General features: G+C 39.0%; 1 protein-coding gene across 1 annotated transcript in view; it reads left to right on the forward strand.

Moving 5' to 3' along the window:
• The window catches only part of ubash3ba (ubiquitin associated and SH3 domain containing Ba), a 38,542-nt gene extending 23,485 nt beyond the window's left edge, over positions 1 to 15,057 (forward strand). Inside the window, exons 2-14 of the mRNA XM_038307175.1 lie at positions 710 to 763; positions 947 to 1,133; positions 5,742 to 5,940; positions 6,023 to 6,192; positions 7,070 to 7,278; positions 7,351 to 7,495; positions 10,214 to 10,334; positions 10,409 to 10,531; positions 10,622 to 10,714; positions 11,402 to 11,546; positions 11,624 to 11,730; positions 13,732 to 13,841; positions 13,934 to 15,057. Coding sequence (XP_038163103.1) covers positions 710 to 763; positions 947 to 1,133; positions 5,742 to 5,940; positions 6,023 to 6,192; positions 7,070 to 7,278; positions 7,351 to 7,495; positions 10,214 to 10,334; positions 10,409 to 10,531; positions 10,622 to 10,714; positions 11,402 to 11,546; positions 11,624 to 11,730; positions 13,732 to 13,841; positions 13,934 to 14,071 — 1,801 coding nt within the window. The 3' untranslated portion in view covers positions 14,072 to 15,057. The remainder of the gene's footprint in view (positions 1 to 709; positions 764 to 946; positions 1,134 to 5,741; positions 5,941 to 6,022; positions 6,193 to 7,069; positions 7,279 to 7,350; positions 7,496 to 10,213; positions 10,335 to 10,408; positions 10,532 to 10,621; positions 10,715 to 11,401; positions 11,547 to 11,623; positions 11,731 to 13,731; positions 13,842 to 13,933) is intronic.
• Positions 15,058 to 15,500: the final 443 nt, after the last annotated feature.

Here is a 15,500-nt window from a genome sequence, read left to right on the forward strand (position 1 = left end):
CTGAACTGTATACGGCTCTTTGTGTTATAAGATTAGAAAAATGTTTTTTCATGCTTTAAGAGGGACTTAAAGCACACCGAGTTCTTTTCTTTACTTTATTAAGCCTTTCCTTCATCCGGTTCTAATAAAACCCTCTAGTCTGATTAAATAATGAGTGTAGAGGATCCCTAGTGGAACTCTGTATGAATGTCCTGGTTTTAGACTCTTTGCAGAGCACAGATGATCTCTGCAGTTTCAATAAGATAATGAATGCAAGCATGAAAAAAAAAGCTTCTTTTCTTAAAGCTCTGAGGCAAATTGTAAAGTAAAGGTGAACCTTGCACGTGAAAAAAAGGATTAAAAACCTGAACCCATCTGCTGGAGAATGGATTGCATGGAAAAATGGATTATTAAACAGGATATTGAGTTGGTTCGGCCTAGATATTCTCTAACCGATAAGTGGTCATCACTTAATCATAGAGCGAGCTGCATGAATCAAACCAACAGATGCAGTTTCCTGACAATGATATTCCATTAAAGCTTTCCCGACACAGAGCAAAGCTGATTGAAATCAGAATCATCTGCTTCGACTAGCCCTCTGGTTCCAGTATTGAAGCTGTCATGAACGATATGATGCGAGCTCTGCCGAACGCAGCTGGTCTGAAAGAGAGAGCATTGATTTTGTGACCGTCCTTTGATCTCCCCTCTCTCCCCCTCGGTCTCGTTGCAGATTGAAAGCTCTGGTTTCAACAGGAGGAAAAAACGTGCAGGCAGCGTGCGACTGGTGAGAACAACACGCACACACACATCACCCCTCATTCTCTCACACCCAGAACAGGAGAACAGATGTTTTAGAGTTAACATTTGTAGTCCTTCATTGAAGTAATGCTTTGGATCTCGTTACTGCCATCTGCTGGATGAAATCTCCCTTCTTGTCACTAACGTCACTGTTTCTGGTTGTTTCCAGGCTCTTCTCCCATCTTGACGACCCCTTCCTGGACGACCCCTTGCCCAGAGAGTATGTGTTGTACCTGCGGCCCAGCGGACCTCTGCTGCAGCAGCTCTCCCACTTTTGGAAGCAGTCCCGCCTCTCCTGCGGGAAGAACAAGGCCCACAACATCTTCCCTCACATCACCCTCTGCCAGTTCTTCATGGTAAATTCACCTTTCCTACCTTTACATATTAACTGCCACCAATGCTCCCTCTAATTTTTCATGTGACTTGCCATTCAATCCAGCCCCCTGAGTACACAGAGGACCATAGTGTGCAACATCAGATGTGCAAGTTTTTAATATATGTCTGATGTTACTCACAGTGGTCCCTTAATAATGTGACTTAGATTTGATCTATTTGTCACGTGTTCTTTTCACTTCTCCTACAGTTAATATATCCCACTTCAAGAGCTTTCTGGATGCTGTTTTGATTTGATTCATTAAACTAAATCTTTCACAATGCTATAAATGTAGCACAAATATCCAGAAGCTGTGAGATTTGCTTTAGCTCCTAACATCTCGATGCTTTAGTTTCAGTTACCATATCTGAGAATGTGCAGATTGACCCTGTTCCCGTTTTTGCCTCCTTATGTAGTTGAGTTAAAAATAAAAAATTAAAACAGGGTTTCCGCGGGTCATTAAAAATCATTAAAAGTCATTAAATCATTATTTTTTAAATTAAGGCCTTAATTGGCATTAAAGTTAATTAAATTTGATAATTGTGGCATTAAAATGCTTTAGAAAAGAAGCTTGAGGTGGAAAAAAGGCTAGAGAATGGGAAAAAATTAAATTTGAACCAAAGTGGCAGAAAAACGAAGAACTCGGGACATGGATGACGAAGGATTTTGCCGTGTATATATATATATATATATATATATATATATATATATATATATATATATATATATATATATATATATATATATATATGAGAGTCATGAGTACTTGTTAACGGCATTACAATTCTTTCTAAGAGCATTAAAAGAGGATTAAAAAGCATTAAATAAGAGTTACTCATTCATGTATAAACCCTGAAAAAGGCACACGGAGCATCTCACTGTGCTGTGATCAGGTGCATCTTAAACGGTGTGCGTATTGGATAGCAGGGCTGTTGCAAACCGAAGAGATGAGGCTTGAAAAGTTCAGTTTAGGCAACTGGACGTGAAGAAGATGTTTCGTCTCTCATCTAAGAAGCTTCCTCAGTTCTATCTAGTGGTGGGGAGCGCTGAGGTTACTATGCTCTAGGTAGAATAAAGAATTAGGGCGAAAAAAGGTGGCTCTGATTTCTCCTTCTGAAATGTTAATTTTTCAGTCGCATGCCTCATTGAAGTGTGAGTCAGGTGAGGGGAGGTAAATCTTCTGGGTATTGTTCCTAAAAGAGCTTTATTAATTAGGTGAAAGGTTTTATCTAAAGACCTCCTCTGCTGAGATGGTTTTTCCAAGTTAACAAAAATGGCTTCCTTAAGCCCTCTCTCAAACCATCTGTCTTCCTTGGCCAGAATATGGACGTTGTTGTCTTCAAATGAGAGTCCTTTAGACTTCAGATGTAGGCGAACAGCTGAGTCCTGTCCTGAGGAGTTGGCCCTCCTGTGTCGAGCCATGTGCCTGTGTAGCGCTTGCTTGGTGAGAGTTTTATGGTTCTGGAAGCCTAGATTGGTAAATAATAGTGTTGCACCGATATCAGTATCCGGCAGGGCACCTATACTCTACTAAAACTGTGGTATCGGTATCAGTGAATACCAACAAATAGGGCAGCGATACCATTTTGAGAGCCAAAAGTTTATTCAACTATTGTCACTCATTCCAGGTAGGCACTTAAAAAGTTCTACTGGATTCACTTTGAATTTGTCTTTTTCCTGCTTCACAAAGGTAGGCAGCAACTTTTAAACAGATGGTATCGATATCGGCCGATACTGCACAGCCAAAAAATGGCATTGGTGCAACACTAGTAAATATTTTATTTGATGGTAATATATGAAACTGGTATTGCAGAGTAGCCTGGTCATACCCTGAGCAGCTACATTTTGTTTATTCATTAAAGCCAGCTGGGGCATCCAGCAGGATGAGATGCTATAAGTTCTCATAAACATGAATGTATTCCCTGTTCATTAGTATAATTATTATTATATTTAATGTGGTATGGAAAGCAAAACCTGTGCTCTGTTTCTCAATATTATATTACAGAATTAAGGGGGGATGACAGTTTGCTCCGTGTACGTTGGACCCATTTGTTTCTTCTATTTTCGTTGTTACTTTTAAGTCGTAAAATGAATTAAACACAAATTTGAAATGAAAGAGAAATAATGTTATTAGTCCAATTCATTTACACTTAATTAACAGTGCTGGATTTTATTCTCTGCGCTGCATAGATTTTCTTATCTGCTGAAAACATGCGAGCAGTGCACTATTACGCAAGTGATAGACTCTTACCCTCATTTTTTTTATGTTTTGGTTTTCAAAACCTCAGTTTAGCCTCAGAACTCAAGTTCCTCATTATTGAAACAATTTATCTGTGTCTTCATTTGCTTGAACACACATTTCTGTTCCGTAGAAATGAGGTGTGGTGAAATAGACAGATTTTCTTGCTGTTGTAATAACAAAAACACATTCAAACTGGAGGTGGAATACTCCTTAAAACTCCTCTATGATCTATCTATGGTAGATCCGTCCTGCAAGCTGTAGAAAAAAGATAATTTTTCAGAATCACCAACGTTAGCAGGTGATAGTTAGACTGGTGGTTTACCATAAAATGTTGCTTCATTAGAAAATTAAGCTCTTCATAACAACCAGATCCTCTTTTTAACATTTTGATTTGAAGGTTTGTGTGTATGGTGACCTTTGTCATCACTAGGGTTTTAAAAATCCAGAGAACATCTGGAATGGTTCCAAATAAATATAAGTGTTTGAGTCCTGCTTCTTGGAGTGGAGTTTTTCTTTCACAGCTAGAGGTTACGTGGCTAAGCTTTGCTGAATCAGGTTTAGGTTAAAACCTTGAAAAGCAGCCATCTTGTATTAAACAATCTTTCCTTAAGATTAATTGCTAAAAATGTCTTTTTTACAAAAGATGCAGTCGTAATGCAGTCGTCTGTTTTAATGTTTTCCAACAACCAGTGCTGGGAGAGACTTAATGCTCTTAGCAGCTCTATTAAACAGCAGCTTCTGGCTCCTGTTGCTCTCAGAGGAATGTTAAAACTTGGCTCCATGAAGTCCATTAACTCACAAAAGCATTCTCCATCTGAACGAGTTTATCTAGAGTTAATATTTACAAACAGAACCATATTAAGTACATTCTATATTATTGTCTCAATTAAACTGTGGATTCTGGATCCATTCATGGGCCCAATCCCAAACCGCTCCCTAACCACTAACCCTTAACTTAACCCTTAAAGTCACATTCACAGCTGTGGAAGGCGCCTGGATTGTACACGGGGGGGGGGGGGGGGGGATGCGAATGGAAAAGCAGTCGTTCCTATGGCAACACAGTGAGGCTGCATAGCTGTAGACCTTCGGGGCAGGCTAACGTAACATCAAACATATGCAATTATCTTTAAAATAAATCTAACTAGTCACATAAAAATATTTCAAAGGGGACCTTCCATTTAGGAATTTATTACGTCCTTTTTAATTCTTTCTTTTTCTTTAAGTGTGATGAAGATCAGCAAACAAGCAGAACTTACATTTGAATAGACGTGTTTCCAACGGGATTAGTTTGGCGTTACACCCGCTGCCAAATTCCATCTTTTTGCAATTAAATAAAACTAAAACTAAATAAAATAACTAAATAAAACTAAATAGATATAAAACTTAAATAAAAGCTAAAGACGACTGAATAAATTTCCCAATGAGGTGTTGCACCTTACATTTATATTTATTTTTTATTTCTCTCTATCTTTGTTTTCTGTTGTTTCCTACCGTATTATTTCAGACTTGTATCTTCACCAACATCCTGAACTGGCAAACCTAAATCAGGCAATTTTTTTTATTTCTAATAAGCGCCACCTAAAATCGCTCAAAGGGCCAAAAATGTCCCCTGAGCTGCCCTTTGGACCCACCTGATCTACTTTCATAATCTGTAGGGCATAAATGCTCAACAGATGATAGACTTAAATGTTTTAGAAATCTTCCTATACAAATCTTGTCCATGTTTATTGTAAATATGATCTTTTTTTAGATAATCTAGATTAAATAAAAACTATAATAAACTTAAAATTCTATATTACAATGGGTTTTTTTTTTGGAGAAAAGGGCCCCCTGAGAACATTTTGGGTTTGTTATAATCAGAACAACAGCGATAGATTTATCTGAAGAACCCAAAGTCCAAGAATTTATATATTTTTAATTTATTCTTTCCGGATTTGACAGGAAGCCAGTGAATGAAAGCTAGAATATGTTTTATGTGTCTCTTTTCAACACACCTGATTTAGCTCCTCAGCAAGAGAACCAGGACTAGCAGCACTGCTTCAGTTTAGATTGTTAGAATGTCCTAGTCAAAGTTCAAACCTTGGATTAAATGAGTATCTCCATTCAGTCTCTAAGTCATTTCAGCATAGTTTGTCTCTGGAAAGACCAAACAAAATCCATACTTTCACAACTTTATGTTGCAGATAAGCCTGTAAAAAGTTGTCCTTCCTGTTCAGATTAATACTCACAGCGACTGACACCACATTCCAGTAAAACATATGAACTTTGTGCCCTTAAAACATTAAAGTTTAAAGCATTGCTGGCTGTTTTCTTTCTCCGTAATCAGCGCTTGTCATCTGCTCTCCTCAGTGTGCTGATGAGAAGGTGGAGGCTCTGACTGACGCCCTCCAGACCACTGTGGCCAAGTGGAAGGGTCGCATCCCTATGCCACTGCCCCTGGAGCTCTACGTCTCCTCAAGCTTCATCGGCCTTTTCGTGGAGGAGCAGATGGCCGAGGTTCTGAAGAGTTTTGCTGCAGACTTTGCAACAGAGGCAGCAGCTAAAGCAGGTTTGTTCCTTCAGTTTGGAATAATGCGTCGCTGTGTCTGTTGACCCCCACTGAGCACATGTGCTGCTTGTTTTTATAATAGATGCCCACGTTGAGCCGCATAAGAAGCAGCTTCATGTCACCATGGCATACCACTTTCATAGCAGCCACCTTCCAGTTCTGGAGAAATTGTCCAAAGGCATAGACGTGGCGGCAGGCTGCGATTGGCTGGCCGTGCTCCTTTCCAGGGATATTCGCTTTGCTAACCACGAGGTAGGAAGCCCCTCCCACTAAACCAGCAGCCCTTTGGAGTGAAATATGTTCATTATTGCTGCAAGTGAAAAACACCTTTTTGAAATAAAAGTTGGAAAAAATGAAACTTTGAAAAATGTTTTAACCAAAAATGGCTTTCCAATTTCATCATATTATATTTTTAAATGTATGTTTATACATTTTTTCCCCTCAAAAGTTACTTTATGTTTTAATTTATTTTTCATAAAATTTCTGTTATCAGATAGAGTTTTATGCATTAAATATTTTCACTTCAAGCCCAATGCAAACACAATATTTTTATCCAAAGTCACAGAGGGGAAACCAAGTGGATTGTTTTTAAACTTTTACGGAATGACTATGACCTGGATGACTGAGAATCTTCATCAGCACAAACACAATATTGTTGCTAACGTCCAGCAGACCAATAGAAATGCTCCTCACTCCAGAGAAAGGCCCGCCACCCGAACTGAAGAGAATGTAATCAGGAAAATAAGTCAATTATTATAACTCAGTTTAAAAGGGGGGGACAGTGAAAGTATAAAATCTATAAGAAATCCTTGAAAATTCTTTTTTGAAAAGCCATATCTTAATACAAGTAATCTGTAAATAATTTTTTGAAAAAATGTAATCTGAAAAATTTTAATTTAAAAGAATTAAATGAATGAAAAATACATTAAAGAAATGTATTTAAAAAACAAAATCTAAGAAAACAGTCAAGTTACTCTCAAAAGCCTTTTTTTAAAATCAAAGTTTCATTTCAAAGTTTAAATTCCCATTTAAAACGCGCGTTCTCTGCTTTCAACAATAATGGCGCATGATTCTTCTGCTTCTCTGAAGCAGCCTAGCACCAGCAGTGACCTTCCTTCTCCTCCTGCAGACGCTTCAGGTCATGTACCCGTACGTGCCTCAGAACGACGACGAGCTGGAGCTGCTGCAAGGGGACTTCATCTTCATGTCTCCAGTGGAGCAGAGCACTGCCAGTGAGGGCTGGGTGTTTGGGACCTCGCTGGGCACGGGGCTGTCCGGCCTGCTGCCTGAGAACTACATCAGCCATGCCGACGAGTCTGACACATGGGTCGTTCATGGGTAAGGATGAAAAAAAGCTCAGTTAATCCCCGCTGTAAACCAGCCGAGTGACTTCATGTGTCTGATTGACAGCTCTCACTCCTTCCTCAACTGTTCCTCTCCATCTACCTCTGGCCGGCCTGTGGGGGGGCTTTTATTTGACGGACAGCTGAATGACAGTCTGCTCGACACTCTTATGGATTCCTCCAGTTTCGCTGGACTCTGTCCTCCTTTACAGGTTTGTTTGAATAAAGCTGTCTTTATCTCCTCGCTGCCTGCTTTAGGAACAGAGCTGCCAACTTCAGTGAGGAGCTAAAGGAGGGAAAGTCTGCCTGAGAGGATAAACCCTCCTTTAACTTCTTCCTCGATATTACTCATTAAAACCACAGAGCAAATTTTATTAGGACTTTATGTAACAGACCAACACAATCAGTGTAATTGTGGATGCTAGTTTTTTTGCCACATTTCTCCATCAAACTGATTTTTTTTTCTTTCACCAAACTTTAGATTTGGCGCATTGAATCGACTTTCTTCATAGGCCACAGCATGTTTTTATTTATTCCTTTATTTATGAAGAAAAAAATGTCTCCGTGGATCCACCATCTCATTTCCATTCATTGGTGACAATAACATTAAAAGAGAAATGAGAAAAAGAGAAAGGATAAAATCCACTAAGTACTTTGGAGGATCATCGCCATGCGACTAAGGCTGGGCAATATGGCTTCAAAATCTAATTTACCAAATCTTGTTAATTAAATTTTTTTCTTACTATAGTTTCAAAATACAAAATACAAATGTATTGCTTTTGAAAAACAGCTTTCATTTCAATCATCTCATCTGCGAATTAATTTAAAGGGCAAAGAAATCCAGTGAAAGAATCATGTTAATCAAATGTAACTGACTGAACGTTTGCAGATAGTATCACACAGTGAGCTAGTTTATCAGATATGAGGAAACATTTGGGAACATACAGTGATGTCATTCGCAGCTACTATAAAACATGGAGAGGCTGAATTCCCTAATGAGAGCAGCTAAATGGTTTACTGGAGATCCAGTATGCTAGATTACATTAGATCATTTCAAATATTAGCCACTACTTCAGACATTTGGTCTTGTTGTTCTTCGAGTGGAGCGCTGTAGCTGTGAGGTGCTGAGAAGCTCACAGTGAGTGGCAGTGTTTACAACAGTGCAATTTTTAAAAGGTCCTGTAGGGGGATTGTGACTCGAAAATTATTTAGTGCTTTAAATACTGTAGGAAAGTACTTTTCAAAAAGAATCTGATGCATTAGTCTTAAAAGTATGCATAATATTTTTTAGTTGGATTTATCTGATTTATCAGTTTCAGAAAAGGATAATTCTGTGGATATTACAGTCAGATTTCTATACAAAACATTCAGCAAAATTCTCATGAAAGGCCATTAAAGACTTAAAAATGATTTTTCGTTTTTGTTTTTATTTATTCTTAGGCTCTAGTGGCCTTTATTTTGTTATTTTTGAAAGTATATAGACAGGAAAGTGTTTTTTCTTTCTTTTTTCCAGCTTTTTTTTGTCATTATTCTGTCACAAGTACAAGTAGGAGCAGTGTGGGGTTAAGGGTCTTTGCTCAGAGAGCCAGAGTGGCAGTCTGTGGGGGTGGGGCTCGAACTCAGAACTTGAGGATTTGAAGCTCTATGCCCACTAGGCTGACACTCCCCCTACAAGAGAGGGGACAGGCATTCGGCAAAAGTCATCGGGACCGGGACTCGAACCTGCGGCAGCCGGTATATGGGTCTTGCGCTCTAAAAATGATTTGCATTTTGACTGCTGCCTCACTCAGGACTTGACTTAGACTTAAGATTTCAAGAACTGTGACAGAGTTTTTCTGTCCCTTTTTAGTACTTTTGCAAATGAGGTGCAAACTCATGTGCAAAAATATCTACAGTCAAAGTGGCCACAAAGGAGGCGTTGGTACAAAGACAGACAGTGGAGAGATATTCTGTGCTCATGCGAATATATTTGGACCGTCAGAAATAACAATAAAGAAAAACATCTTTAATGGTGGGCACATATTAATGCTGCCGCTGCGAGGAGTTGGTGGAGATAAATTCAGCTGTACAGAGCATAATCTGCTGTGAATCTGACTATGCCTGTTCATTTGAATGTTGCTTTAGCAGCATTAGCAGTTAGCCATGTTTTGTTTACCATCCTTTCCGGGCTCTTACACAATAAGCAAGCAGCAACATTTACCTACTGCTTGCAGGTGAGTCTCTGATTGGTAGAATAGATACGATAATGGTGATATCAAGGCAGGCTAATGTTAGCAACCACAGGGTTGGCATCAGTCGGGGAGGACCAAGATCGTGCTTCTGGGCTTTTCCGGTTTAAACAAAAAGAAAAAGACCAGGCTACTTTTACACTCCGGACTGTCTGTCAGGTTAAGCCCAACAGCAAGACACATGTTTTAATATGAAAAACTCAAAATTCAAATTAGGAACTCCTTAAATTTCTTGAAAAGCATTATTGATGTCATAAACAGTACCACATTGTCATTGCATTTATGACAATACCACTTTTCCTAATATCTCCAAGTCAGTCAGGGTAAGAAACCAACAATATCTGAAAATCTGGGATCAGGATGATGCAATATTATATACCAATCAAACACAATGATTAACATTAATTAATCTGAAACTTCATAAAAAACAAAACAAAACAATAAAAATAGATTAAATTTTGCAAGAAGTTAAAAATGTGATCAGAATCAGAATGGAACGATGAAACATTTTATATAGAGGTGATTGAAGTAAAGTGGGCTGATTTTTGTGTTTTATTAAACATTTTGTCCTTCATGTTAGAATTATTCTCAGTCTGTCACAAAAACCTCATAGAAGTACATTACAGTTTGTCATGTGAACAAAATGTAAACACCAAAGAAAAGTGTGAGGAAAATAACGTCCTGAAGCCGTTTCCCCCTCAGGTGTCGAGGCCTTCTGCTCATTCCTCCTCGTCCAAGATGAGGCTGTTTGTGTGTCGGCATGGGGAGAGGATGGACGTGGTGTTCGGCAAACACTGGGTCACCCAGTGCTTCGATTCCAAAGGTGGAGACTTGATAGATGATTGTTCAAACGCTGGGTTTTTCTTCTCCTCTAAGACTTTACTTTGTGCTGCGCAGGCGGATACATCCGTTCCAATCTCAACATGCCGTGCAGCCTGCCCACCAGGAGCGGAGTCCATAGAGACTATGAAAAAGATTGTCCGATTACTGTGTTTGGCTCCACCCAGGCCCGTCTAGTCGGTCTGTGTGTTTTAATCACCAGTTTTTCACACATTCAAGGTTCTTTTGTGTTGAGTTTGTTTTGTAATGAATGGCTTTGGCTCTTTTTAGGTGAAGCTTTGTTAGAAAGCAACACAGCGATAGACTTTGTTTACTGCTCTCCTTCTCTTCGCTGCATCCAGACGGCCCAGAACATCCTCCTAGGTAGGAGCTCGTCCTGGTTCACCTTGTCAGTGAACCGACCTCAGACTAGCGTCTCATAGGGGCTACATGCTTCTCTTGGATTAAGTTCATGTGAGAGTTTCAGTATTTGGTCTAAAACCTTTATTCTTCAGGCTCTTACAAGGGACATTCAAGAATTAATGCCTCTGACCCACTTCCAGGTGTTTGATCTAGCTGAAAGTTTGCACGCACATTTATTTATATCTCTATAGATTAAATGTCAGATTACTGCTCTGGACTAACTGTGGTTTCTGATTTACAGGTTTTTGAACTGAGGTAAGTCTGAAATGGAGCCTGTTGAGTGTCGAGCAGTGATTCGGTTTTTGTATTTGAAAGGGAGCACACCATGGGAGACTTTTGATTTTATGCCCCATCATATGACCTTGTAAAATGTTTTACACTCAACAGGCTTCATTTCAGACTTTACAAACTTCAAATATCTGTAAATATGAAACCACAATTAGTTTATAGCAGTAATTTTCCACTTAATCTATAGAGATGTACGTAATTGCACATGGAAAATTTCAGCTAGATCAAACAACCGGAAGTGGATCAGGGGCATTACTTATTGAACGCCCCTTTTATTTTAGGAAGGGTGTCAAAATGGGTTTAAAAGCAAAGCAAACCTCTCTGCCTTACATCCGCCCCTTCTGGTCTGATCCATTTCAGGTCTGCAGCAGGAGGCCAAGACGAAAATCCGCGTGGAGCCCGGTTTGTTTGAATGGACCAAATGGGTTCCGGGAACTTGCCTCCCCGCCTGGATCCCACCGGTTGATCTGGGTGCCGCTAACCTGAGTGTTGACACAACGTACAGGTGCAAAGCGGCACAGATGTTGGCGCTGTTTGGTTTAGTTAAATCTTTGATATTGAATTTTTTTTTTCTTTTTGCAGACCTCATATTCCTGTAAGCAAACTGACAGTGTCGGAGTCCTACGATACGTACATCAGCAGGAGCTTCCAAGTGACCCGAGAAATCCTGGCAGAGTGCAAAAGTCTTGGTAAGCTTCTTAAAATGTTAATTTTTTTTTTTTTTGTAGGGATTTTATACTGTAGACCAAAACCAAGTACTTTATATACTATAATACTTACACTGGTCTTCACCTTCAATGCATGATAACTAAGGAGTGGCAGCATGGATGCAGGGCAGAGTAATGGAAAGATGGGTGGATTTAAAAGCAGGGCAATCATAAGGAAAACCTGTTAAATGCTGCAAATAACACAGAGGTTCGTTATGGGCAGAAATTAGTGCTATTCTGAGCTGAATTTGAATTGCCCAGAATGAGTCACAATTTAAAATGTATTGGTTTGAAAGTGAATTTCAACCTGGAGAGACTCGCACAGAAAAAAGCTGCAGTTAGAAAAATATTCAATTTATTTATTAGAGGTAATCCAATCATATTCAAAATGATTCTATCTAAGGAAAACTAGCCGATTTTGAGGACTCATTGACTCCCTCGCCCTGAGCAGGCATGTAGCAACAGTGGAGAGGAAAAATTCCCTTTTAATAGGAAGAAACTTCCAGAAGAACCAGGTTCTGTGTGAGCAACCATCTGCTGAGGCCGACTGGGGTTAAAGGAGATAGAAGCAGATAATGAGATAAATAAGTTCTTTGGCACACAGGCCCCGGCAGAAGGCTTTGATGCTGTGAATCAACATACACTTACACTGGTGGAGGAAAAAGCCAGAGGGCGAGTGGGACTGAGAATGAGGGAGAAGATGGAGGGGAGGTGGGTGAAAGTTCGCTTGCATGCAGGAAAGAGAAGCTGAAGCAGGAGCTAAATGATGCAGCTCTTAGAAAATGAGGAGAAGGTGTGGCCTTGAGTTGATTGGCTGGAGATGAACGAGGGACATTGCAGGTGGTTCAGGTGAAGCTGATAACACTCTTTTAGATTGAATTTTCACTTAAGCTTCATTTCAGTTTAAATAATTTCACTTTTATTTGTAAAATTCAATTTCAATTCTAAAATTCAGATTTGTTTCTTGCCACACATCTGTTTCCTTGAGAAAGACCAGAGTAATCGATCACTGATTGACATTGTACATATGGTGAAACTATGCGGCTGCATTTCGCAAACACGCTTGTTACTCAGTTTTGATGCGTTTTTGATTTTTTTTGTTGTAGTATATAACTTTTTAGTTTCAAAATTAATATTTTTCTCTAAAAGTTTTTTTTTGGTCATGTGACTAACTGACACACAGCTAATGTTAAATCAGACTGGACAAATAATTCAGACTTGTTATCCAGTTTTTAATAGAGTTATTTTTTTTATTAACCTTTAAAATGGAGAAAACCTTGATTTACTTTTTATTTTCCCATTTTAATAAAATCATTCAATTTATTGTCAGTCCCTATGTAAACCGCAGCTGCTAATAACCACATCTTGGCCTCAGCCAATGGCAAAAATCATATGCAGTAACCCTTTTTTAAACTGAGGAGGGCACCAAACTGGCAGTTTTAGACACAATTTCCTTTTTAAATTTTTAAAATAAACCCTAGTACATGTAGACAGCACTAAAAGACACCCAAGTATACTGTTTCTCAGCAGATAGAGGGGTAAATACTCCTTAAATAGATTTTTATTCAGTTTAACTATTTTAAATATAGTTCAGATTTTGTGAAATTCACTTTCAAACTGATTCATTTCATTTGGGATTATGCTTCTACCGATTTCCTCTGTACAATTCAGTTTCCAACCATAGTTTTTCTTGCAGTGGGACAAATGCCTCAAATTAAGATCAATATGTACTGATCAAGTCCAGAGCAAAATAAAGTTTTAATGTCCACTTTTTATTGTTAAGATCATTTTTGAGAAACTTTTTTATTTTAGACTGATGCACTATTTATTTAATGTATCTAAATTCAATAGAGGTTTGTTGTTTTAAGAGGAGAACATATGAAAAAGCTCAAAGGGTGTGGATAGCATTAACAGCGTGTCCATATGGTGCAGAACACTAACGGCATCTATGGAATGTGTCTCCTCCTCACCTCTTTCACACAGGAAACACAGTCCTTATTGTGGCCCATGCTTCCTCCCTGGAGGCCTGCACCCGCCAATTACAGGGCCTCAGCCCCCAAAACTCCAAGGACTTTATCCAAGTTGTCCGAAAGGTCAGTTCTACTTTATCTCAGATGCTTCTCTCCCATCCCTCCCTTCCAGTTCCTCATTCACAATTTGCACATCTGTCTTCTTCTGCTTGCAGATTCCTTACTTGGGTTTTTGTGCTTGTGAAGAAATGGGAGAGACAGGCGTGTGGCAGCTGGTCGACCCACCCATCTTGCCTCTGACACATGGACCCAACCACAGTTTCAACTGGAGGGAAATGCTAATGCAGGACTGAAGGATGTGCTGTTCCGCTCCCTATCTTTTGTCAGCCTGAACTGCTGAAACATTATTTATTTTCTTTCCTTTTTTTTTTTTTACGTTTGTAGACTTCCATCCAAACTACCGAAAGGACAAAGAAAAACACAACGTGGCTTCCAACGAAAGACATTATGCAAAAAAAAAAAAAAAAAAAAAAACTAACAAAGAAAAGTAAAATAAGCAGATAAATTGCAGCTGTCGTATTTAGACATGATGCTCAGGAAAGTAAAAGCAGCCGTCAGGTTGGATGGTATTTCGCTGACTCTCAATGTGGGCGCTTGGTTATCGAGGATATGGAGGTGCTAGTGAAGAAAACTGGGCGATGCTTGAACGATGAAATAAGATTTTAATTCGAAGCTCTGCGGCCCCCCTCCTCTGTTAGAGGGGAAGTGGGTGGTGAAGACTTCGTGCTGTGCTGCCTTTTCACACACTGTGACATGCATTAGCCCAGACACACTTGCTCCACTGATATTTTTCCATACGTTGTAGCGACATCCTTGTTGTAAAGAAGCACATTGGAAAAAGGAGCGACAATCAGACAGGGGAGCACTTCTCTTAGATCTTTATGGTTAGCTAATGTCAGTTTTTAAAATTCCTTTTATTTCTCTTCTGGTCCTGAAAGTTTCATATCATTTCCTTCCTCCGTCACACCTAGGAGTAACGGTGTAAAGCCACTGCCAACATAACTTATCTAGAGACAGCTGAGTTGATGCTACAAATAAAATCTTATTATTTTAATCCACAGCAATAACTGTATGGTTGCTGATATGCAGGTGCCTCTACTAAAGCTACTGCTAATTTGTCATGATCATCCCATAAAATCTGTACGGCTCGTTGATGCTTTTCAAATACTTGGTGCACTTCTTTTTATTTTTATTCAAATAATCACTGCTTATGCCCATTTTTTGCTGTATAATTTGAAATCTGTTCATATTCTACAAATAAATAAAATACAGTTCTGGACTCATTTTGGTCTTTATACTGTTAAAAATAGGCTCTGTGTATGCACCCTGAGGCTCTATCTTTCTGGTTCTTTTTCCTGAAAAGAGATCGCTCGGGATAAACTCTTTAGATAACACTTCATCCCTTATATGTATTAAATAACCACTAGATATGACGACAGATTTTGTTAGTACTTGTAATCTTACTCAGATCAGAGAAATTGCTTAGATGTACAGAAGGCAGCTGCTCACCTCTCAGGAAGTGGCCCCGTTTAATAGATAAAAAGGCATTTTATACATCTCCAGTCTGCCACATCATCTTATTTTACATCATACACTTTAGTAGATGATTAGACATCCATGGCTCCAGCCTTATCAAAATATCACACTTCGTTCTTAGCTGAAGACACAGCTCTCATCTAATTTCAAAATCTTTGCCACGTACAAAATGAAGATTATAAATCA

This window comes from Cyprinodon tularosa, unplaced genomic scaffold (genome assembly GCF_016077235.1).
Source record: "Cyprinodon tularosa strain WSP-4 unplaced genomic scaffold, ASM1607723v1 ctg600, whole genome shotgun sequence".
NCBI classification, from domain to species: Eukaryota; Metazoa; Chordata; class Actinopteri; order Cyprinodontiformes; family Cyprinodontidae; genus Cyprinodon; species Cyprinodon tularosa.